Source organism: Siphateles boraxobius, unplaced genomic scaffold, assembly GCF_051911475.1.
Source record: "Siphateles boraxobius isolate OS27281-9 unplaced genomic scaffold, OSU_SipBor_1 66, whole genome shotgun sequence".
In the NCBI taxonomy this organism is placed as follows: domain Eukaryota; kingdom Metazoa; phylum Chordata; class Actinopteri; order Cypriniformes; family Leuciscidae; genus Siphateles; species Siphateles boraxobius.
Genome location: NW_027509193.1, coordinates 7989428 through 8014403, shown reverse-complemented (window position 1 = coordinate 8014403; position 24976 = coordinate 7989428). Strand labels below are relative to the sequence as shown.

General features: G+C 39.1%; 2 protein-coding genes and 1 non-coding gene across 3 annotated transcripts; 2 read left to right on the top strand and 1 right to left on the bottom strand.

The window, feature by feature from the left end:
* The first annotated feature begins 1387 nt into the window (after positions 1–1387).
* Positions 1388–8591, top strand: LOC143721519 (uncharacterized). The gene is made up of 4 exons (XM_077211987.1): positions 1388–1456; positions 2805–3252; positions 3373–3771; positions 4230–8591. Exons 2-4 carry the CDS (start codon positions 2806–2808, stop codon positions 8091–8093), a joined length of 4710 nt encoding a protein of 1569 aa, XP_077068102.1. The 5' UTR covers positions 1388–1456; position 2805; the 3' UTR covers positions 8094–8591.
* Positions 8592–9572: 981 nt separating this feature from the next.
* Positions 9573–9644, bottom strand: trnac-gca (transfer RNA cysteine (anticodon GCA)). The gene has a single exon. It is a non-coding gene; the product is annotated as a tRNA-Cys (tRNA).
* A 177-nt stretch (positions 9645–9821) lies between these two features.
* On the top strand, positions 9822–15949 carry mpst (mercaptopyruvate sulfurtransferase). The gene is given in 3 exon segments (XM_077211971.1): positions 9822–9970; positions 9973–10476; positions 15174–15949. Coding segments are annotated over 3 exon segments (885 nt in total). The 5' UTR covers positions 9822–9891; the 3' UTR covers positions 15476–15949.
* The last annotated feature ends 9027 nt before the right edge of the window (positions 15950–24976 follow it).

The following is a 24976-nucleotide window of genomic DNA, read 5'->3' as shown; positions in this document are numbered from 1 at the left end:
ATTTATTCCAAAAATGTAAAATGCTGTATTGAATAAGGAATCTGATATGTACTGAAATTATGAAATTGTTCAGGGCTATGATGGGGAAAATGTGATGCCTGTATATTCACTGATGGACATTGTCACAGATTAAAACAAACAAAAAAACTAGTGAAAGTGTGTTTTAAGAGTCATAACAATTCACAGGGCCAAAAACGAAATACCCAGGAATCCAATCTCTAATAAAGAAACAATAACAAAGGAAGTAAGGCTAACAATTCTGTATAAACATCATAGTATCATACGATCTTTCACGGTCTGTCTGATCAGGATGTGTTCAGCCTGAAAGTCACAGTTAAACATTGTTCATAATCTGGATATCTGATAACAAAGAGCACCTGCAATTTCACTAAAAATAATGTGGCCTTTCTCACGTGAGACACACAAGATAACTCACACAATACATTCTTTGTTCAGCTAACGGGAAACAAAAATCATCACCACACAGCACATCACATGACATTTTTCAGGTTTCCATGTCTATTAAGGAACTCCTCATCCTTCTTACCATCTGATGTCTTTTAATGAGATAATGAAACTTCAATGTCCTTTACAGACAACCATGATTACAGTAAGCACAAGTTACCCAAATGTCCATATTATACTGTCATAGTATAATATCCTAAAACTGATTGATGAGATTATAAAGCAATATTGAGGTAATTCAACTTCAAGTCTAATCACATTTTGCAGATTATTCTGAATGATGGAAGGATGTGAATGGAGAAAGAACATTAGACATCAGATTAATAATCTCACAGAACAAGACATTGAACACAGTTACATTTCATTTGTTTAATTTGCTCTATTTATAAAGCCATTTTAAACGACTTCATAGCTGAAAGTGCACAGCAGTCATAAAGGACATAAAAATAACACCACACAACAAATCAATACCCCTGTAGCGGTATAAATATTTTTTTCAGAGCATATTAAATATACTAATACTACTACTAACACATCACTGATGATGTGTCTGAGTTGCACCAGATGTGTATTTCAAGAACTAAGAAGCAAAGGAAATAAGGATCAAATGCAGCTTCCACACATAAAATCTAGAAAGCTCAATATATATAGACTTAGGACTAAAATAAGTAGCTTCTACAGGAGTTGACGGTTTAGAATAAAATAAAAAATAGAATAAAATGTAGTATCAAAAATGTTGTTCATTGGTAGAAAAAATAAATGAGGCTGATACTCTTGTATTGCATATAAAGAAAAGGAATGTCAGTGTGACAGTCTTCCTGATATACTGGACGTCTATTGGGAGATAGGAAATTAAATTCCTTAATTGGAATCACTAGGTTTAAATTACAGTCCTCTTCTTGTTTGTTCACTGCAACAAAAGGCTGTTGCACTCTAGCTCTCATCGCATTGACTAGACGACATATACGTTGGAAGTCTTTACTGCTCTAAGGTGAGTTGAATGCTTATATACTGTTTGTTTGTTTTTTTGTTTAATGTTTCTTCTCTGACATTAAAATACAAATGTTTGTTGACAAACTCTAAATAACTTTGCACTGAAAATTTTCACTGAATTAATGTCAACCAAACTTTAAACCACTATGTGCATTAGTTTGTCAGTGTAGTACTATATATATATATATATATATGTTTATGTATATTGATATATATATATATATATATATATATATATATATATATATGTATATTGATATATATATATATATATATATATATATATATGTATATTGATATATATGCACATATATTTTTTTTTTCAATAATACATCTGATCATTTAAAAACTAATGTACATAGAGTTAGTTGTGTTTTAAATCAATAAATTAATGGTTGTTGTAAGCTCAATCTGGAAGCTGATTTATTTGCCCTCACAATTGTGTTATTATGGCATTGTGAGATTGTGTTTTACTTTCTTTTCTGTATTTTTTTCCAGTATTTTTTTCCATTTCATTTTTTGAGTTCTTGCAAAAAAATAAATCAAAAATAAATTCCCAAACCAAAAGAGATGGTTTAAGTTAGTTTCACAGCCTGGCCTGGTTTAGGGTGGTTTAACCTGTTTTAAGCAGGACAATGCCATGGTCTACAGGCAATTTAACTTGTAAGAATATTGTATCATACTTTATTGAATAAGGAGTATGTAAATCATTCTCAAAATCGTACTTACATGGGTGTTGTTCCGGTTTAAAGTGAATGAATTCAGTAATCAATGAAATTACATGATCAAGGTCACCTAGAGTGAACTTCCATGTCACCAGAGACCATAAATGGAAAAAAGAAAGACAGCATTACAAGAGTTACAAAAAGAGACAGAGTAAGATTAAATCAGCCAAAATCAAATTAGGAACATGCAGCATGAGACATATTCCCATGACCACTGGCTATACAAATAGCATGCTATACTCATTATGGCCACATGGCCAAAAGGTATCTTGACAGAAGTTAATTTTGAGTATCTGTACGTTTGGAATGTATCAATGTCATTAAGTCATCATGTACGTTATTAGTGTTCATCCTTAAATGTGTTGTATGCCTTTGAAACATGCTTGTACAGTTACATTACTAAATCACACAAAGTCTTTTGTGCTGAAAATAAGCCAATTTATTAAGCCACGTAATGAAATTATTGAAATACACATGACAAAAAAAAAAGTCATGTGTTACATGTACCCTGAGAAAATGCTCTGTGTATTATCATACAAACATGGTATTATTCAATTTAAATCAGATGAGACAACTTAAGCATGTACTATAAAGTTTTATGTTTTATCCTCTAATCTGCAGGATGGCGCTACCTGACTATCCCATTCCAGAACTGGATGTTACTCTCCAGGAAGCTAGCCGGGTGCTTCAGCTAACCTTAAATCCTGACCAGTACCAACACTATAAAACTGCCCTCTTTCAGCAGAGAGATGCACTCCAGGAAGTCCAAAAATATCTGAAAGATCACGCTTCTGGACGTGAGAACTGGGTGACTGAGGAATTCAAAAAGCGTCTGCTCTCCTGCTATGACCCTCTGCCCAATTCCACCGCTATTCCCTCCATCCTGCCCTCCTCTAAGCTAAATGGGGAGTTTGCACAGATAGAGCGGGCTACGGCCCTGCTGTGGGCAGCTGCTAAGCTGTACAGTGAACCATTTCTGGTGGAAGGGGATGTACCAACTGAGCGAACACAACAGTCACAGGGTTTTGCGGCTAGTCGCCTACCAGGCAAGAGCCATGATGAGCTAAAGGTATTTATTTCCAATTAACCTCCAGTTTTTACTATTTTAAATTACTTTAACTAAGTAAGAGTAATTTTAATGACCGATTTCACTCATCTTAATGACATTTTCTTGGCCTTAATGTTTCAGACATACCCAGACAGCCTTCACGCCATATTGACCTGTCGAGGGGGTATATTTCCGATTAAAATTGTATGGAAACAAAGTTCAAGGGAATCTCTTTCAGCTGTACCTCTCAATGACATCTACGCCCAACTGGTGCATGCAATGAGTCACCCAGAAGCGCCCCCCGAACAAGACCCGTCCGTTATTTGTGGTCTGTCTTCTCTTCAACGCCAAGCCTGGCATTCTGTGAGAATGGATATCTTAAAGAAAGGGGGTGAAGCAGCAGTTTCACTTGAAATGATGGAGAGTGCCATTCTGGCTGTTTCTCTGGAAGACCACCCAGCACCGGCTGATCTTGCAGAAATACTTAATACAGTCCGACTAGGGGAGAAAGATAGCAGATGTTTGAGATACTATGATAAGGTGTGTAAAAACAAATTAGGATGTTTATATAATTAGAACCTTATAATTAGAACTGTACAGCAGTAAGCTTCATTTCCAACGCCAATTGGGGTTTGCCAAATTTAAGAAATTAACAATTCCATCACTTATTAAATTCTATTTGTTGACATTTGAATTGAATTGGCGCCCAAACTACAAAGCTACTTTGTAAAGTAACTAAAGTAACTACTTAAAGTAACTAAAGTTACTACTTTACTTTTTTCAATAATTCTGTGCCCTTCTAATACTAAATGCTAATTTGGTATTCAAAATTAGTTTTTTTTTTAATTAAGATAAAATTAAGTACTGTAAAGTAAAGTACTGTTGAAATTCATGGATTAAATGACTTCCCATAGCAATGCTTAAATCAGACTCAACTGGCTGTAATGTTTAGATATGAATGGCAGAATGACATAACTATTTACCATTTTTATCAACAGGTAGTGAACTTGGTGGTTTTTAAAGATGGCCAAGCAGGCATGTTGTTTGAGCATAGTGCCCTGGATGGAATGGTAGCTGGGCTTCTTGTTGAACGTCTGTGGCAGTTCTCGGAATCTGAAAACATAGTGATAAACACCCAAACCAATAAGTTAGGTCCATTCTCAAATGCTGGTTCTCTTCACCCTAAACCTCTGAAAATGCCTCTGAAAGGAATAACTTTGCCGAATCAGTCTGTTCCCAGTCTTCTACAAGCCAGCCAGTCAGTCATGACTTTTGAAATATCATCTTACCCAGATGTTTTCACCACCTTAAGGGGTCACAAAAGTCTATATGATGCATGGATTAATTTCACTTTGCAGCTGTCCTTGAGGCAAACACTTGGAGATGCAGCTACTAGCCTCATCATGGTGACACCTACTCACATGCGTCACTTTAAACATGGCCGCTGTGATCCCACATACTCCACAACTATTAGATCACACCAGCTTGTTACAGCACTGGCATCCTGCATTGGTCCAGACAATGTTTCCCAGTACACAAATGAGCTTTTCCAGCTCTTTCACCTTGCCTATTTAGAGCACAAAAACCTAATCAAAGCTACAAAACTTGGCCTTGGAGTGGGGCCTCATCTGGCAGTCTTGCGCAGATCTATGTCTCAAGATAACCCACTCAAGAAGTTTCTTGACCCTTTTGGATGCCCTTCGATTTACTTGACTGGGTCAGATCTAATGGAGGGAGTTGAGTGTGCTGTAGGTAACGTCTATGCTACAGACCAGCTGGCTGTCACATATCTCGGCAGGAAGGACAAAGTACGTCTAGTCCTGAATGGAAAGGGTACTTTCGCCAATGTCCTGGGAAATCTCAAAGAAAGACTTGAGTTCAATCTAAAATTAGTAATGCTTCTGGCACTAAGGTATGCCATTGCAGGGCAGATGGGAGCCATAGAATGTCTCCTGCAAGACAACAAAGAAAAACTAGTAAATAGATCTTCAGTAGACGATGCAGTCAGAGCTGTGGAGCAAAAAAACATGCGGCCTGATTTCACTTTAGTGATCCATGGTGGGGCAGGAGAGGAAATGATGTTAAATGAGAAGGTGATTGGGACCATTGAATTTGCCCTTCAAACAGCTCTAACTCTTGGAGCACAAGTGCTTTTTCATGGAGGAAGTAGTCTGGATGCAGTACAAAGAAGTGTAGTTGCGTTGGAGGACTGCTTCTTGTTTAATGCTGGCAAGGGATCAGTATATAACCAAGATGGGGAGCATGAAATGGAAGCCAGCATTGTGGATGGACATGGGAAGAACTCTGGATCCGTGGCTTGCCTGCGACGAGTGAAAAACCCAATAAAAGCAGCCCGCTGTGTTATGGAAAAGAGTGTGCACTCTTTATTGATTGGAGAAGGTGCCGAAGAGTTTGTAAACAGTCTTGGAGAAAAAGAAACAGCACTAAAATCAGATTACTTTGACACCGATATAAGATACAGGCAGTTGCTTATGAAGTCGGATGATGGCAAGAATAACCATCCTCAAACTGTAGGTGCGGTTGCGCTGGATAAGTGGGGCAAGTTAGCAGCAGCCACATCAACTGGAGGTTTAGTTGGCAAGTGGAAAGGCAGAGTCGGTGACACCGCAATAGTTGGGGCAGGAATTTATGCTGATGAGAAACTAGCTGTAACATGCTCTGGTGATGGTGATGCCTTCTTACGCCAAACAGTTGCGCACAAAGTAGCCAGCTTATACAACCTCAAAGGTTACAGTCTCAGACAGGCTTGTCGAGAAGTTATCTACAATGATCTGGAAGAAAAGTGTGCAGGAATTATTGCTGTAGACCATCACGGTGAAGCCGTTATTGAAACCAATGCTGTGGTCATGTTTGTTGGTTCAATGGTCAACGGCATTCCTCGAACTGAGGTTTTAAGACCTAGGAAGGAGTTTATGAATGTGATTTGGGAGACTAATGAATTGGTAGCTCACCTACAGTCTAATCCTTGGACCCCAGGAGCCACTGTTCTCACTCGAAAGACTATTAATGGACCTAGTAGCATCTTTCAGTTAGTGTTACCTGACTACATAGCAATGATGCATGGGGCACAAACTGTGGCCAATCTCCTTTGCGAGAAACTTTGTGTGCATCGCTGCGCCCTTGTGACCATGCCACAACTTGACAAGCCAGCTTACATCAAAGTCTTGCCTCTCCATGACCTAGAACCTAACTGGAAACTTCAAACAGCTGAGGAAATGGAGTTCAATCCTTATGACCCTGGATACTGTAGCTCCAAAAGTGGTCCAAGATGTGAAGATGCCCTTCTTGACCAGGTGCAGGCAAAGATTCGCTCTCGGCTCCCGACACCTAATGCCCCTTCTTGCTTTGACTTCTATGGAGATCCTTCTGATACCAGCCTTTTCCCCCGCATTATTCGTGGTGAAGAGCAACAGTGGCGTGTCTGGGAAGATAATGAACATGTAGCCTTTCTTACTCCTTTTCCAAATACACCAGGCTTTACAGTTGTAGTGCCAAGAAAACCTCTTACCAGCGACATCTTCTGTCTGAATGAGAGTGACTATACATCCCTACTTGTGGCAATACAAAAGGTTGCTCATCTTGTCCAAGAAGGAATGAATGCCCATGGTGTAGCTCTCATATTTGAAGGATTTGAGTTTGATTATGCCCATGCCAAACTGATTCCATTAGTTCATCAGCCTAATGCCCCCAAATCTCCAGTTGTGGCTTCTCAGTTCTGCCCAACTTATACAGGATATGTAACATCAGTAGATGGTCCTCCAGCTAACAAAGATGACCTTACAGAGATCCACACCAAGATAACAAAGACTACTCCACCTCAGTCCTGGGAAGACCCCCACACTCATGCAGCATTAGCCATCAAGAGCAAATGGTATCGCAATCTCTTTCAAATCCAAAACACCCTGTTTCATAGCACAGTAGAGTATTTCAACAACAAATGCAAGTATGCTTATGCACTGACACCTATCACAACTGACACAATTTCCTCTCCAATGGGTCTGGGGTCAGATTCTGAGCCAGTGTTTGTTAACATGTTGGGCCAAGATGTATATCTGGCAGACTCTATGCAGTTTGTTTTAGAGTACTTTATGAGGTTTCATGATGGTCTTCCTGGGGCTTACTATGTGTCCCCCAGTTTCAGAGGGGAAGATCCTGACGCTACACATCTCAACCAGTTCTACCATGTGGAATGCGAGCTTCTGGGCGACATGGATGCTGCCATGACTATAGCTGAAGGCTATGTTGCACATTTGACTCAGGCAATGGTAAAGCAACATTCCGACATTATCTTAAACACAGCTGGTGCACTATCTCATGCCCAAGAACTACTGAAGAACTTGGAAAACCCTCTTCCAAGAGTACCCTTGGATCAAGCCATTGAAATTATGCCATCCTCTGATTGCCTTGAGTGGGTTCAGGAGGGACAACCACAGTTTGGCAGGAAGCTAACGCGAAAGGGAGAAAAGGTCCTAATTAAAAAGTATGGAGGTGCTGTTTGGTTGACAGAAATGGACCATCTTGGAGTGCCCTTCTACCAAGCATATATTGAAGGCTCAGGCAGGAGCAAAGCCAAGGCAGCTGACCTTCTCTTGGGGTTAGGGGAGACAGTAGGGCTTGGGGAACGTCATTCTACCCCTGAAATGGTACGAGAGGCCTTACAACACCATGCTGTACCAGAGGACTCGTACAAATGGTACATCAACATGCGTCAAGCCATCCCTCTTCTAACAAGTGGATGGGGTATGGGCTCAGAGAGATACCTATGCTGGCTTCTGCAGCACAATGATGTCAGGGACATGCAAATCATACCCAGACTGAAAGCCAAAAAGTTTATGCCATAAATGGTACATATGGCCCTCAAAGTCTACAACTTGTGCAAGGACTTTACACAGGATACTCAGTATTTATATTGACAGTTACAAAGTTATAGATGGCATATAATGTATGGAATCACTACCAAATATACTCTTAAGAATTTTACCAAGAATAAGGATATGAAATCTTGAGCTGAGCTGGCCTTAATTCACTGTATACTGTTTGGTGTAAATCAGTTTCTGCTATACTTATTGTGTTTACCCACTTTGTTTTAGCTAAGATTAAAATGTTTGTAATAACTGATGTACCTTTTTGAGTATTGCAGAATTTTAAATACTGCACTTACAAATCACAACACTGTATTTCTTTTTTATCGATTTCTTTGTATCTTTTTTGCTTTCATTTTTTGTTTTAATACTTTCCTAAAATATTTTATGAATGCATTATAAACTGACTAAAAATTGTATTATAAAACTCTTATGACATCCTTTCAAATTCTAATAATAAAATGCAGATAAATCATCCTTAATGTCTTTTAATTGTTTTAACAATAAACACTGAGCTCATAAACCAAAATATGTGATAACTTAACCAGCCATGTAGCTGGTCAAATATTTTAACTCATGAGCAAGAGAGCACCATAAACACTATAGTAATCAAATGGATAGTTATGCTGACAACGTAAAGGCATGGAAATCACTAAACAATTCATTTTGATCAATATCTAAAAAGATTAGAGCTGCTAAAACCTTCAACACCATGTCATAATATTCTCATGACTCCCAAAGAACTGCATACGTTGTGACAAGCTAATAAAGTCTTTCACGAACTGACGACAACAACTCTCTGTGAAAGAAAACAGAGCCTCTTTCACCAACTCACACAAGTCACATAGTAGGCATGTACTAGTAAGCATAAGTAGAATCACAAGTAAGCATAACCAAAAAACATGACACAGCTAAACCGAGATAAACCAAATGAATGAAACAGGTTGGTTAGAAAAATTTAACAGTTACCACTCTTCTACTCAAGAGAGCTAAACAATTTCATATATACATCATCACAGTGCAGAAATTCAAATGATTCGGTTAATTTATTTTAGAAACCTTGCACTTAACCCTTTGCATCCATTAAAACATCACTTGCACTCAATTCTTTCCAATTGTTGCATTTCTTTACTGCTTAGAAAAGAAGAATATTTATATTTGGAATGGAGTGAACTTTTTGACACGTCATGCCTTAGTCAACAACCAAAAAAACTTTCAAACTTAAAAAAACCTCACTGAAATCTATATTTATGCAATCATATATTTAATATTAAGTGTTTGTACTAAATAGCATTTCAATGTATAAGACAACACACAACAGAAAGACAACAAAAACAAAAGGTATATTGTAGCAAAGCCATTATACTAATGATATCTGCCTGAAATGTATTTAATTACTGAATGCATTGATCACTGAAGATACTGAAAGACAAACGGAAAAAAAGCAATAAATTTACCAGGGGGCACCCGGATTTGAACCGGGGACCTCTTGATCTGCAGTCAAATGCTCTACCACTGAGCTATACCCCCTCGCGATTCATTTTGTGATTTATCTGCTATACATTAGTAATGTTGTATGTCGCACTTTAAACAAAAATAAATTAGATCTTACATTTTAAGTTAAATAAGGGGGAAAAACTCATTGTTTTGATTCCACCTTTTCCCATCAACAAAATATCACACCAAGGTAATATTTGAGCAGTAATTCATTGCTCACTATTGCAGCACAGACTGCCGTCGAGAGGTTGTAGTTCTGTAGTGGAGCGGGCGAGTGACAATGGCTGCTCAAACTCGAGCTCTCGTAGCGGCGCGATGGCTCGCAAACGCTGTCAAGAGCAACCGAGTGGGACCAAATCTGCGGATGCATCTTGGTATTTACCAAAAATTAAACGCAACGCTTGGGCCGAGTTTGAACAAACTCACATTCCCGGAGCTTCGTTTTTCGACATCGACGAGTGTTGTGACAAAAGCTCCGAGTTTGATCACATGCTGCCTACCACAGTGGGCGAGTTCGCAGACTATGTGGGTAATCTGGGAATAGGGAACAACACTCATGTCGTCGTTTACGATGCCAGCGACTTTGGCATGTTCTCTGCACCACGGGTGTGGTGGATGTTTAGGGTGTTTGGACACAATTCCGTGTCGGTTTTGGACGGTGGGTTGAAGAATTGGTTAAGGGAGGGTCATCCAGTTACCGAGCAATATAGTAAACCAGCGCGTGCCGAGTTCAAAGCGTCCTTTAACAAGTCCTGGGTCAAAACTTATGAAGACGTTTTGAACAACATTAAAACCAATGCATTTCAAGTAGTCGACGCCAGAGCCAATGGAAGATTTCGTGGGGTTGAACCAGAGCCAAGGGCAAGTAAGTATTGTGACGTCACACATTTTTTTCCTAATGCAAATATCTAAACATTCTTATGTTTACTTAAAAACAAACAAACATAATATTTAGATAGACGTAATATCTTGATTTAAATGTTGTATCAGCGATTGTGGGTGACGTCACTTCTGTTTGTGTTTGAAGAGATCCCAAACAAAGTTAGCTCGCCCCTCCCTCCTCCTTCATCAGCTCCACTTCGCGTGCACAGCGCAATTCACGAGTTCACACCTACATACAATTAAAGGAAATAAACTATAATGCGTATTTGGCGTGCTGTCCGGGGGGAGGGCTCCGAGCTTGGAATTTGGCCCGAACCCAGAGTACTCCCCCCTGTATGTAAAGTGGTTTAGGACTAGAAGAGTGGAGAAGGGGTGGTGGAGGGATGCTGCTAAACTGTCAGAGAAATGAGGTGAGACTGCTGAGTCTATACACATTTTAATCATGATTGTTGAGTGCTCTCCACCCGTGTTAATTATCTGAACGTGCTTCTCCCGAACTTTGTTAATAAAACATCATTGTTGAGTGCTCTCCACCCTGTTAATTATCTGAACGTGCTTCTCCCGAACTTTGTTAATAAAACATCATAACAAATATAGGTCTCTGCAGCATAGTAATAGGAGTTACCGAATCAGTGGGCGACAGAGGGGCGTTTTCAACCGCGTTACCTGATTTGCCCATGTCACAGTGAGGGTAGGTTTAGGGGCGGGGTCATAATTTTCATTGCATGATTTATAAACACCCACCAGTTTGAAAACACCCACAAATTTAGAAACACCCACTTTTGTTCCACTTTTGTTCCACAGAGACCCCATACTCGCGCAAAACCTCACAACACCCACCCCCCTGTCTGTGATTGGTTGGAAGTTGGAACACTATTTATTTTGGTTTTGAGTGGTTGGTGAAACCAATTGTTTTTGTGTGCAGATCTCAGAGCCTAGGCTGCCTACAGAGACACGTTTTTTTTTTGACGGCCTGCTTATGGGGCGGCCAGCTAGTGTATTGTTAGGAAAGATTCGATGAATGTGATAATTTATTTTTGGGCCTGAAATCGCTGATACAACTTTTAAAGGGATAGTTCACCCAAAAATGAAAATTCCGTCAGTATTTACTCACCTTCATAGTGTTCCAACCCCGTAAGACCTTCATTCATCTTCGGAACACAAATTAAGATATGTAATCTGAGAGCTGGATCACTCCTCCATAGGCTTCTTCAGGGATTGAAACTTGCCTCCCTGAAAAGTTATTAAAGACATCGTTAAAATAGTCCAAGTGACTGCAGTGGCTCAATCTTAAGTTTCTCAAACGACAAGAATACTTTTTGTGCGCAAAAAACCCCCCAAAATAAAGACTTTATTTCAACTATTCATTTCCTTCTCTGTGGGCAGTTCACTTTCACTATATAATAGCATAAGCTTCTGTTGTTGTACGTCACACGCATCTCACTAGGGTGACCAGAAGTCCCGAAAAATTCGGGACAGTCCCGAGATCTAAGCTGTCGATCTAAGCTGTTCGGGCAGCTGTCCTAAGCTGCCCGAATCCGGCCCTGATTGTCCCGAAAATGATACTAAAGCAAAATCTTGAGTAGTTATTGTCTGCTAAAACATTAAAAACTGTCTGTGGAGGTTGAGTCGTGAAGAGAGCGCAAGTTGCAGCAGCCGCGAGCTCAATGAATGAATGTGCAGGCAGCCAGTCGTAAAGGCTGCCTCCTTGTCATTTATGACTTATAACAAAAAACAAAACAATGTCCAAAAGCTGCTGTGTGACAAGGTGTACAGCAAACAAGCTAAATAAACCAGAAATATTTTATTGTGCACATGTAGCCATACTGCGTGTCAGGATCCCACAATTTACCCATTCTTCCTGCTGATGCTTCACGTCTTATTGCCTGTATCCACTTTTTTTTTTACGGTTTGGAAGCTTATAAAAACGTATTTCTGGGTTTTTTAGCTTGTTTGCTCTACACCTTGTCACACAGCAGCTTTTAGGCATTTTTCTGTCTTTTGTCATAAATGACAAGCAGGCAGCCTCTCGCAATGCAAAGTCAGTGGAGACGGTTGGATTGTTTCTCACCCCCGGTGGGCGTGGTCTTCAGATTATGATGTGTTGCGCTTGTCTTGCGTTGTTGCGTTTGATAAACTTAAGATTGAGCCACTGTAGTCACTTGGACTATTTTAACAATGTCTTTAATAACTTTTCGGGGCTGGCAAGTTTCAATCCCTGAAGAAGCCTATGGACTAGTATGGAGGAGTGATCCAGCTCTCAGATTTCATCAAAAATATCTTAATTCATGTTCCGAAGATGAACGAAGGTCTTACAGGGTTGGAACAACATGAGGGTGAGTAAATACTGACAGAATTTTCATTTTTGGGTGAACTAACCCTTTAAGAATGTTTAGATATTTGTAGTGGAAAACAAGACACTTTTTCAGTGGTAACTTGCCTATTTTAAGCAACATTTTCTAACATTTGTATGATTATTATAAATGCATTTTTGTGACCACATGGAATATATCTTTAGAAAAAGGCTTAAAAACCTTTCCCTTATACATTCAAATGGATCTATATTTTTTTGTGAACTACTCTAAATACATCTTAAGCCCGGGACACACTGTCAAGCCGACGTAGTTTTCCCGGTGTGTTCCGCACTATAGAGCATCACAGTCCCACCCACAGCCCGAGAGAGCTTTGGTACCGGAAGTAAATTTCCCATTCATTTCTCCCATTTAAGTTTTGGAAGATCGGTATCTAAAGAGTTTTAGAGCATCTCTGAGGATAACCAGCTACGGCTGAACTCATAAGCATACAACATATCATTTCGAGTGAAACAACGAAGAGAAAATCCAAAAAAAGTGAAAGGTACAAGACTGTACATATTTTCATTTCCGAACGAAGGAACTACTCATCCCATAAACCACCGCGCCTCACTGAAGTCGACTGAAGCCACAAAGGCGAAAGAGCCTTTTGAGCGACTTCCAAATCTGACGACGGCCACGTGAACTTTTTCCTCCAGTGAATTTTATATAGTGAATGTGCAGGGAAACTCCTTTTCCTAGATTTACTGAAGCTTATATGTAAAACGCATTTGCAGCTCATAGGCTGTGCTGCGGCAACTGCACATCCAATGGCGCGGGCGCCTCTGACGTGCGACCAATGAACTAGCCCTACGTCATTACACGATCTTCAGTCTTCACAGACCTTCGCAGGGTTTAACCATAGATATCTAAATGATGTCTATGGGTTTAACCATAGACTGTAAAAAAATGGTTTAACCCATAGACGGTAAAGAACCCGGGATTAACCAGACAGTTACACGACTTCCACCAATCAGATGGATCACTGTGGGATCGTTCAGGATTGTGGGTAATGAAGTACTTATCCAAGACATCGCGAATAAAAGGCATATCTTAAAACAAGGTTAGTGCCCCATGAACTTTTGGCGTTTATAAGAGTATATCGCTTAGTACAGCCGTAGCTGGTTTTAAGTCTACCATGTATGGTTGCGTTTTTATGGCTTATACCCCAACTGTCAATGGAGAAATTGTATTGAATTCTTACTCCCGGCAACGGCTGTACAGGTAGGCGGGACTGTGATGCTAGTCTATTGGCTCTAGTCTGATGCCGTCGGGTTTGTTTGGGCCGATTCAACATGTCGAATCGGCGTCGGGCCGTCGGTGAAAGAGGGAACTCTGATTGGCTGTTCAGCTTAGCGAACGGGTCAGTGCACGAGAATAATGGCAAAACAGCGAGCAAAGAAGTCAAAACGTTTTTGAAAAAAATCTTTGTTAAATCTTAACGATACAAGTCAAAACGGTACAAATAGATGGCTGTTCTAATGTTACCTCGTCATCTTACCTGAGTGTTCCTTGGCGCAATTATTAACATGAATATTAACATGAGCAGCTAGTGGAATAAAGAAAGTGTTTAGCAGGATCTATATTAAAAATGGTAAGCACGCACTGTTTTGTTTGTGCAGCGTCGGTTTACCTTTTTTAAATGAAGAATAGAGATGAATATATCTGCAGAAATAGACAGTTGTTTAATTTACACGCAGAACGCGCATTCTAGCCGACAGTCGACTGTAGTTCTCTCGGTGTTTTCAAGTGTAGCTTTTTCCCCCGACATGAGGCGACAACACAGTCGACTTTCATTGTGGCGTCGGTTTGGTGTGTCCCGGACTATAAGGTAGCCTACAATATCCAATGTTGTTACAATATCCAATGTTATAAGTTACTGTATGACATTACAAATCTATATTTTGGCTTATTTTTATGGTACACAATTTCTCTGAAGAATGGAGTTAAGGAAATGAAAGCAAATGCAATCAGTTTATGAATGCACGAATGCGCATTAGGCCTACCACTTTTCTATGATCAATTTCAACTATTCATAGTGTTTTAATTCTCCACAGTAATACAGTATAAGGAATGTCATACAGTTCCATACTTAATCTAAAACTATTTAAATCGCTTCTTCTAGCTTTTGTATATTTATTACATGCATTTTGTGACCACAATCATATGGACTTCTAAGTTATGTATTAAGTAGCCTACTCTTATACATAACGCAAGGTACAATAATCAAAGATTTATTTATAGACATAACAGATTTCTTTAGTTGTTTATCAAAAATGGCAAAGTGCCATTGTTTTATTTCTGTACATTTCTCTGTTTTATATCTTAGACACAGAGCCTGGTCATATTCCTGGATCGATCAACATGCCTTTTCCCAGCTTCATGGACTCGACATCAGGTCTAGAACATCCTGTGGAGGAACTCACCAAGCTCTTCCAGCAGGCAGGAGTTGACTTGCAGAAGCCCTTCTGGGTCACCTGTGGCTCAGGTGTGACAGCCTGTCACATCGCCCTTGCCGCTCACCTGTGCGGCCACCCGGGGGTCTGTCTGTACGATGGAGCGTGGTCTGAGTGGTTCACCAAGGCTGCACCTGAACATGTGATCTCTGAGGGAAAAGGAAAACAGCCATGATGGTTTCTTAGACCCGTACGACACCTTTTCTTTGGAATAAAGAACTGATGATGACTAATGGAATCACAAGAAGCCTCATCTGAAATGATTGCACAATAAGGCTATTAAAGCGTTTTCTGGTTAAAATAACAGTTATATAAATCTAGAAAGAGAGATACAAGAATTCATAGCTCAATTCAGCTGTCAGAATACAGAAACATTCACTATTTCAGAAACAAGTCTCTTGAATGTAATCAGATAAAAAACCTAAATGGTGTTAAAAGGATATTTTGTTATATACATTTTTTATTACTATGCATTTAAAAATAATCCAGATAGCCTATTTTAGGGGAAATTAATGTTTAATAATAACAAATAGAATTTTTATGCAATAGAAATGTGATTTTACTATTTTGCTCTTAATTTAAAAAAATAAGCAAACTATAATTAGTGACCTAACCAAGTTGTTTATCTAATAAATGCAATATACACAAATATCTCATGTCTTGTGTGCCAGTGTTTAAAACAAATAGTTTCAACAACACACGCATAAGGGGCATTTTATCATATTGCCTTCACTGATGAATTATGTCAACTTACACATAAATATAAATGTAGATGTCCTGCATGGATTGTCAAATTTCAGCCTTTCTATCCATATAGGCCGGGAGCCAGGTCCACTCCTCAGGATGTTTTTTGTTACCTTTTTTTCACTATTATTTACTATTATCTTATACCTTGGGCCATCACAAGTTGATAATGACCACCCCCAACTCGGCCACCTTTGGTCTCAGGGGCCAAAAAACACCCTTTTTGGGAAAAGCTTTTGGCGGAATGATGTAATTGTGAATATTAAGGTACTGCAGCTACATAAATGGTCATATAACCCTAACATTTAGCATACTGTATCCTGACACATAGGGGAAATTAGCACAAAAAGATTCTGCGGATTGCTGCCTTTTTACTGTCAAATATCACCCTCAACATACCCCAAAAGACAAGAAATGTCTGTCCGCCTGACAAATTGTAATCATAATATTGTGATAATCAAGTGATCATTTTCAAGCATTTTATTATACATATCACTGCCTCAAATGTACATGAAAAACTTCCCAAGTTTATAAACTTCAATTTAAGTCCAAGATGACCTTTCTATCTTGAGGATTACAGCTGGTATAATCTAAGTTCTCCACCGTACCTCAAATCGGAGAAAACAGAACTTTCAAGCATTACCATTCCAGATGGTATTTTTGCATATGAACAATATTTCTAAAAGTAGTTGAGACTTGACTTATGTACTGCTATACTATATGAAGTGAATCGCATGAAAATTGGGTAATGTTATGCCCCTAGGTGGACCGGGATCAGGGTACAACATAGGGTACATAAACACAAAATCAATTAACCAAATGTGAGATTTATTAGAGCATATAATAGAAAATATTTCTTTGGTTATTAGATCTTTTTGCTGCTTATCCATGCTGTACTTAGATGACTGGTCATGTTAGTGTATTGTAATAGTGTAGAATATAAACTCTCAATCATAATTTTCCTCATCTTCACCTATATTCGTATGGATTTCATCAGTCAAGTCATCTTCATCTGTTTCATTTTCTGCCAAGACATCAACAAGGGCTTTGGGGATGACGTCGCCCTCAAACCATAGTGGTTCTAGCTTGCCTGTCTCTCTGTTTATGTGAAATCCATGGTCGATAGGGCTTGGGATTTCCGGGTAGTGCTCATGAGCCCTCTTCCAGATGCATACTTGAAAGTTTACTCTTTTCATGTGCTGTAAGAGAACCCTCTTGCAAGGTGGGAAGGTTGAGAGGTCAACGGAGAGACCCTGTCGAAGCTCAAGTCTTGAGCCACTCATCTTCTTGACTTTAATCTCTCTTGCCTCATCAACTTTGATTTGATGATTGAAACCATAGAGGCGACAGGTGAACTCTTGAACACCGCTGAGAATCTGTTCATCGAGCTCCCAAGAGTTCCCCACTTCAGCAAAGATCTGAATAAACTTTGAATTCTGATTAAGAATCTTCATCGGACGGACCTTCCCTTTGCCTTTGAATGCTGAAGTGCAGTCAGCACCAGTGAACGCATGCAAGGCCAGAAGAGCTGAAATGTGTTCCAGTGAATAATCTTCAGCCAGCTGGTTGATCTCCCATGTCAAAGATGATGTTGACAGTTGATGACTTGGCATAATACAGGAGGGTGAAGAAAATGTCAGAGAAAATGGTCTGAATCTAACTGTTCTGATGTGAGGCATTTTGGTTTGGATATACTGCATGTAAATTATCACCCTCACATCTTTTTCTTCATGTTTTGAACAGATCTCTGGTAGAAGTTCTTTTGACATAACTCCATCATTGCATTCTATCTTGAAAGCTTGACCAGCCTCTATGAAAATGACAGGCCTTCGGATGATGTCTTCCATCATATCATGAGAGCTCCAATGATCCATAAGTAAATGAATGAGTGCCTTCTTGTTTTCATCATTTGTGAGAAAACCATTTCAATCAGCGGGTCGATGAACAATCAGCCTATTTACTATAAAATGTTCAACACAACCTCTGCAATCTCTCTCAGCTGATTTTAGTGAATAAAGACGATCAATGTAAGTGTCTGTTGAATACTGTTTCAGCTGCAGCAGGTAGACTTTTGAAGGTGCGCTCTGATATAGTCTTCATTCTCCGTGGTACATTGCACATGTAGAATGAGGATTTTCCATCTTGAATGAGAGCACATTGGCTTAGAGAAGGAAGTTGTGCATTCTCAGCATCTTTGATTCATCTCTTTTGCTTTGTTGTTTTTTGCGAAAAAGCCATCGATTGTTGAGATGGAGTATGGCGTCAGAGTGAAGGGATAGGTCATTAGGTCAGAGATGCTTATTTGTGACTTAAGTTCTTGTGATTTGATGAAGATCTGAAAGATAAACCCACTTGTGGCCTTTTACTGAATAACTTTCTGGTTTGATGCTACAAGCTTCCTTTTAGGTGTGGTAAACGACATTGTCTTGAATCTGTTCTTCTTGATGGGTTCAAAGAAAAGGACCTTTTTTGTTTGAAGTCGATCACAGATGAACTTCTCTTTTTGAGTTTTGCCATTTTTCAGGGCATTCAGCACATCATAGAGCACCTCCCCCAGCATAGCTGCTCCTTAACTCAAACTTGTCAAGGGCTGAGAAGTCTCAAGCTAAAATGGGTTGATAAAACTCTGAAAAGCTTGTACTGTTTGCTGTAATTGCTCCTCAGACTGAGTGATTTCACGTGGTCGGAGATCTCTTTGTTGCTTCTCTGTATGTTCGCCTCGGCCACTTGTCATTTCCCACATGGTTTGTACAAACTCTCCTTTGGCATGGGCAGTCAGGATATGACGTTGGCTCGCTTCATAATTACTGGTTATTCCACAGATCCCAGCAGAATATGTCCCAGACCCTGAGTTTGACTTGAGCCATTTCATAGCTGTCTCTTCTTTATCGTTTTGTCTGTGCGGTTGCCTGGGATATGTGATCTGGAAACACTGATTGCTCCAGCGCGCAAAAGTTTCTCTGATCCTGGATGTGTTTCTTCAGTGTGTTCAAGAAAATATTGCAAGTATGAGAGGAATCTTGCATAGTTCTGTTGGTCTGAGCAGAAGAAGAGGTCTGGCATGTTGTTTAGAGCAGCTTTGTATCCTTCATAGTCATTCATTTTGATTGCCTTATTCAATGACAGGACGAGCCAGATGCAGTCAATGTATTCCATCCAAAACTGTCCAGTTTCTCCCAGCTCCCCATTTCTCACTGCTTCTCTGAATGCATGATATTCTGCCATGAGGTGAGATAGGCCTACATCATCTGATGATAGAACATCAGTGAGCGTAGATTCATTCAGAGTGAGCTTTTCCAGTAAAGCAGTTCCTTCTGGAGAGAGTTGTTCGTGAGTTTCCAGATACTTATCATAGAGGAGTTTCTCTAGGGCTTCCAGCATGGATTTGTGTGTATTTATTGCTCTGTTCCAATTCTTCCCATCGGTGACCCCAGCCACAGAGCCAGTGGTGATCAGATTTGCTTCCAAAGCCACTTCTACCCATCCACTCCCTTGACAGTATCTTCTGCCTTTCAAGTATGCTCCACAGCAATGGAACGTACCAATGAGGATGATATGGTATTGGTATTTTGGTGAGGCATTTTAGAGACTGGCCAGTAAGAGACACCCAGACTGACAAACCAGGGATGTGCTAATCCTTAGAGTTGATTTTATGAGCAAAGACCCAAATTAGATCAGTATCTGCTGATTTTGATTGGCTATATGCGGTTGAGTTATTGGAACTAGATGACACCAAATTGGTGGGTTCAGATTGTTTCCATTTGTAGTAAGTTGGCAACTCTGTGGCAGGACTTCTAACCCCGGATTTCCACCAACTGCAGGACGGCTGCGGATCGGCCGTTCTTCAATACCTACCAGATCCGGATTTGTTGCGGAACGGTTGCGGCCATGACTGACAGCTGAAGTCACGAGGACACACGATATCTCGCGAATTTACGTATGATCGCGCGATATAACAGGATGTAGTTTCAGTAAACAGAACCACAAAACCAGCAACAGTTTGTTTCCATCCAGAGGAGTAGACGGGAAACAACTCTGTGCTGACCTGCTGATCTCCCTTTTTTGTGGAGATTATTGTGATTCTACCTAGATTAATTACAATATTTATAATTATATAATCAACTTTTAAAATGCTAAATGTTTATTTTGGGTTCCTTTTTGAATGTATTGGGAAAGTAGGCTGTGTAAATAAAGTTAACTATTGTTCTTGCTGGGAAAGGAAAAAGTATATAAAACAAAATCTCCGCCCATTATGACGGAGTCGGTCCGCAACCGTACCGCAGTTGGTGGAAATTGGGGGTAAATGATCCTGTTTTTTTGTAGGCTGAGTGTTAGGATTAGACTCTTGGGTGGGCTGTTCTGGGGTAGAGGAGTTGATATCTGCACAGGACTCTTGTGTAGGCTGTGCTGAGGAAAGTGCTTCCGCATCCACACAAGAACCAAGATCTTGCATGTAGATCCCTGTGGCGGTATGAATGGACCCTGCCCCATATACATCTGATTCCAGCTGATCAAAATTGTCCCAGTAACTGTGGAAGACTGCTCCATCTGGCTGCCTCTTGATAACATCTGAGTTGCTGACTAATGAAGCACTTTCAACAATTGAATTTTTCAGAGCCGTTTCAAGTTCAATTGAGTATGCGTATGACTCACAGTGACCAAGCCTATTTATTAAAGTGGTGATGCTCTTGGATCTGAATAGATGGCGTAGTGTCATACATAGCAAGATGTGTTTTTTCATCTTCCATTGACCTGACGTAGCTGATTTGCAGATGTCTTGAGAAATAGATGATGCCAGACTTTCCTCCCGATAAGAGGGCTTCCTATCTCCACAAATGAGGTTTAAAATGAATTGTAAAACCTCTGAAGGAATCTCTTCAGTTGGATCATGGAGATCATGAGCCCTCGGAGGCCAAGGTAGTGGCTCAGAGGTTTTAAAGGCTGTTACAATTTTCTTGTGAAGACCTGACCTATTTGCTCCAATCAGTAATTCCCAACTCATAAGCTGAACGCACTGACGCCTTCATGAATTCTAGTGATGTACAAAACACAAATATGTCTTTAAATGGGCAGGATGAGAAGTCGATATAATCTTTCAGATCGGGGCAGCATTCAATTTTTTGTCTCAGGTTTATGGCTTGTGATCTCAGCAACAGCTGCTTCTCCAAATTCTGTTAAGGTTTCATTATACAAAGCTTTGAGATGAGCAAGTTTAACAACCTTGCCCTTTTCGATAACTTCAGTTTTTATATGGTCATGCACCCGACTAAAAGCTTTACTGATCAGTGCTTTCATTGAAGGTATTTTAGATGCTGCAGCTGAAGTGTCGGGCAGGGGTGCTCGCTTTACCATGTACTGCTTGTGACAGCATTCAAGAATCTGTGCCTCCTTGGCAAAAAGGTAACAATCTCTGATTTTGCACAGCAAGTCTTCATTACAGAATTCCGTGGCATTTTTCTTTATATTACTGTGTGCATTTGACTGGAATTTCTTCAAGCTGTATCTGTTGCCGGACACTTGCTTCACTGCGCAACTTGCTGAACAAAACTGAAGAATCCATATGTTCACGTGTCTGTCTAATGGAGACATCTTCTGTTTGACACTTGCTTAAAGCACGGATAGCACTGCAGAAAAACATGCGTCGACAGTTTTCATGATACAATCAGAAGACAATTCATCAGGAATTGATTCTAAAACATCTTGCATACCACCACAATCAAACGTTTGTGTTTGAAGTTTTTTTTTCATATCATGGATAGCAGCAAATGCATTCAGTGGATCAGGCTTAGAAGACAAAGGTATGAACTTGTCATTTACTGTCTCCTGATAACCATGCAGGATGGAGTTCTTCAGAGATGGCTGAGGTGGAGGCTTCTGCTTTGAAGAACTCTGGCCAGCTGTCTTCATCATTTTGTCTGGTTTTTTTGACATGTTGACTGGTTGACTGTTGATCTGAAGACAACCATCAGAAAATCTGTATATTTATAAAAGTGACATTACACACACACACACACACACACACACACACACACACACACACACACACACACACACACACACACACACACACACACACACACACACACACACACACACAGAGACCATAATTTCTCTCCCACTTCTGCTCTCTAGCTAGTCTTCCACTCCTGCTCTCACTATCTAGCTACATTTGGCTGGCTATGCTAGCTAATAATCTGACAAGTTAACTATGTTATATAGCCTTACATGTAGAAAAATATAGGACACCAATCTCCCAATAGAAACAATATCTTTCTATAACCAGAAAAATAGATCGACTTACCTGAAATTGTCTTTGCTGAATAACTTCAGGATGTGACAAGAAGGGTTAGGGTTTTGGTTGGTTAGTGTTGTTTGGTTAGTTTGTTTAATCTGTGTAACCTGATTACATAATTAATGTTTTATCTCCTGGGGGCTTAATATTATTCACTTGTAAGGTAAATAAGTTTCGCCATTTGGCTGTAAAGAATGTTTATCTTTACAGTAGGTTACTAATGTTTACTCTATTGAAGGTTGGATTTTTGATAACAGACTGCACACTAGAGTCATCTTTATTCCTTGTGTTGGAGGACTTTGTGGGCTTTAGTAAATCTCACATTTGGTTAATTGATTTTGTGTTTATGTACCCTATGTTGCACCCTGACCCCAGTCCACCTAGGGGCATAACATTACTCAATTTTCATGCAATTCACTTCATAGTATAGCAGTACATAAGTCAAGTCTCAACTATTTTTTAGAAATATTGTTCATATGCAAAAATCCCATCTGGAATGGTAATGCTTGAAAGTTCTGTTTTCTCCGATTTGAGGTACGGTGGAGAACTTAGATTATACCAGCTGTAATCCTCTAGATAGAAAGGTCATCTTGGACTTAAATTTAAGTTTATAAACTTGGGAAGTTTTTCATGTACATTTGAGGCAGTGATATGTATAATAAAATGCTTGAAAATTATCACTTTTGATGACAATTTTTCAGGCGGACAGACATTTTTTTTGTCTTTTGGGGTATGTTGAGGGTGATATTTGACAGTAAAAAGTCAGCAATCCCCAGAATCTTTTTCAATAAACTGAAGAATTCAGTTTCCCCTATGTGTAAGGATACACTATGCTAAATGTTAGGGTTATATGACCATTTATGTAGCTGCAGTACCTTAATATTCACATTTACATCATAGACCTAATAGACATAATCAATACACAGACGCCCTATTGGCCGCTTTGCAACGTTGCTGCGATACGTCAACGCGTCCACCATATTGCTGAGGGCAAGACTGCACCGTAAACAAATGCAAGTAAACTGGTGAGTTGTGTTTTTTCTGGAGAAAAAAAAATTATGTTTACATTTATCAACCGATTTCATTGGTTCGTACGTGGTGTACAAAAAGTTCCATCTTCCATCTATTTAAAATATCGATAGTTAGACCTATAAAATATTCTTTTAATAAGGAATTGCCAAAGCTCAGGCTTTTTATTCTTGGATAAGAATTGTGAAGAGCCCCATGCTGAGATATAATTTAATTTTCACATTAAATGAAATAAAGTTTTCTTAATGTGGAAAAAGCATTTTCTGTCTTTAACCCGATTTTAGCTTTTCTTGAGCTTAAAATTGACCGCCATTGAGGAAATGAAACAAATCGGCAAATACAAATCACACCGGTGTCACGGTTGTGGTGCGGGTTGAAGAAGAAGCAGAGTCAAAAGGCTCCAATTCAAACATTTACTGATGTATATTCTTCCAAACAGGCAGACGTTTAACTCTGCATCTGATATGCTTTCACACATAAAATACCGTAACATTGACAAGAAGCGACAAGGACTGACTGAACTAAATACAGATACAAATCAAACATAACAAGGCGAAAACAGGTGACACGGATGATGAAGACGATGAACGATGGAAACAAGGAGGATTCTGGGAAGTGTAGTGCCGAAGAAGACAGAGTGGTGCAGACAATGACTGTGACAGCTGGGAGGTGCTTTCTGTATTTATATAGCACTAAAATGATAGATATTTACAGATAGATACTCCAAATATACAATAACAAAGATAACTGATGGATCCTTTATGGTAATACATATATGATATGGTACAACTACAGTGCAAAGCAAATAGTAAATATAAGATAAAGTGAGAATAGTAAATAGTTAAGTGTATAGTCAATAAAATAAACTGAACACAACAAATAAAATAGTAATGAATAGTATAATTATATAATATCATAAGTGCAATAATATTATAATAATAATATATTGATAATAGCATATAGTTTATGTATAATACTATAATAATAGCAATACAATATTAAAAACAATTACAGAATATAGACAATACAAAATAATAAGTTAAATAGTGACCAGTGAATAATACAATAATTTAACAGCATAACTATAATAGATTGATAATTTGCCATTAATCGATTTGACAGCACTAATGTATATATATATATATATATATATAAAACAAAAATATAGACAAAAATAATTAAAATGACAAAAAATCATAAAACTTTAACTAAAAATGTATTGAAACATAAGATGTAAAAACGAATGGTTTAATTTTACCACTGGATCACTGTATAATTGTATACAAGCCTGTGGCAACATTCAATGCACTATTAAATACTATTGTCCTACGTTATAATGCATTATTTGTTAAAAACTGTCACCTGTCACACAATCATTTATTTATCGCTAGTTATTTTAGTCTGACTGACTCCGGTGGCCAAATAACGTTACTATTACTAATTATATAATGACCAAATACAACCAGAAACAAATGTTCAGTCTTGCTTGTGAAAGATAATTCCCCGAAACCTGTTTTCAATTGTGCGGCGATTTGTATAGCCGCAAGCAGCACACGAAGCAAGCATTTTGCTCAATTCCCGTTATGAGAGTTATGGGAAAGTTGCCCTCCG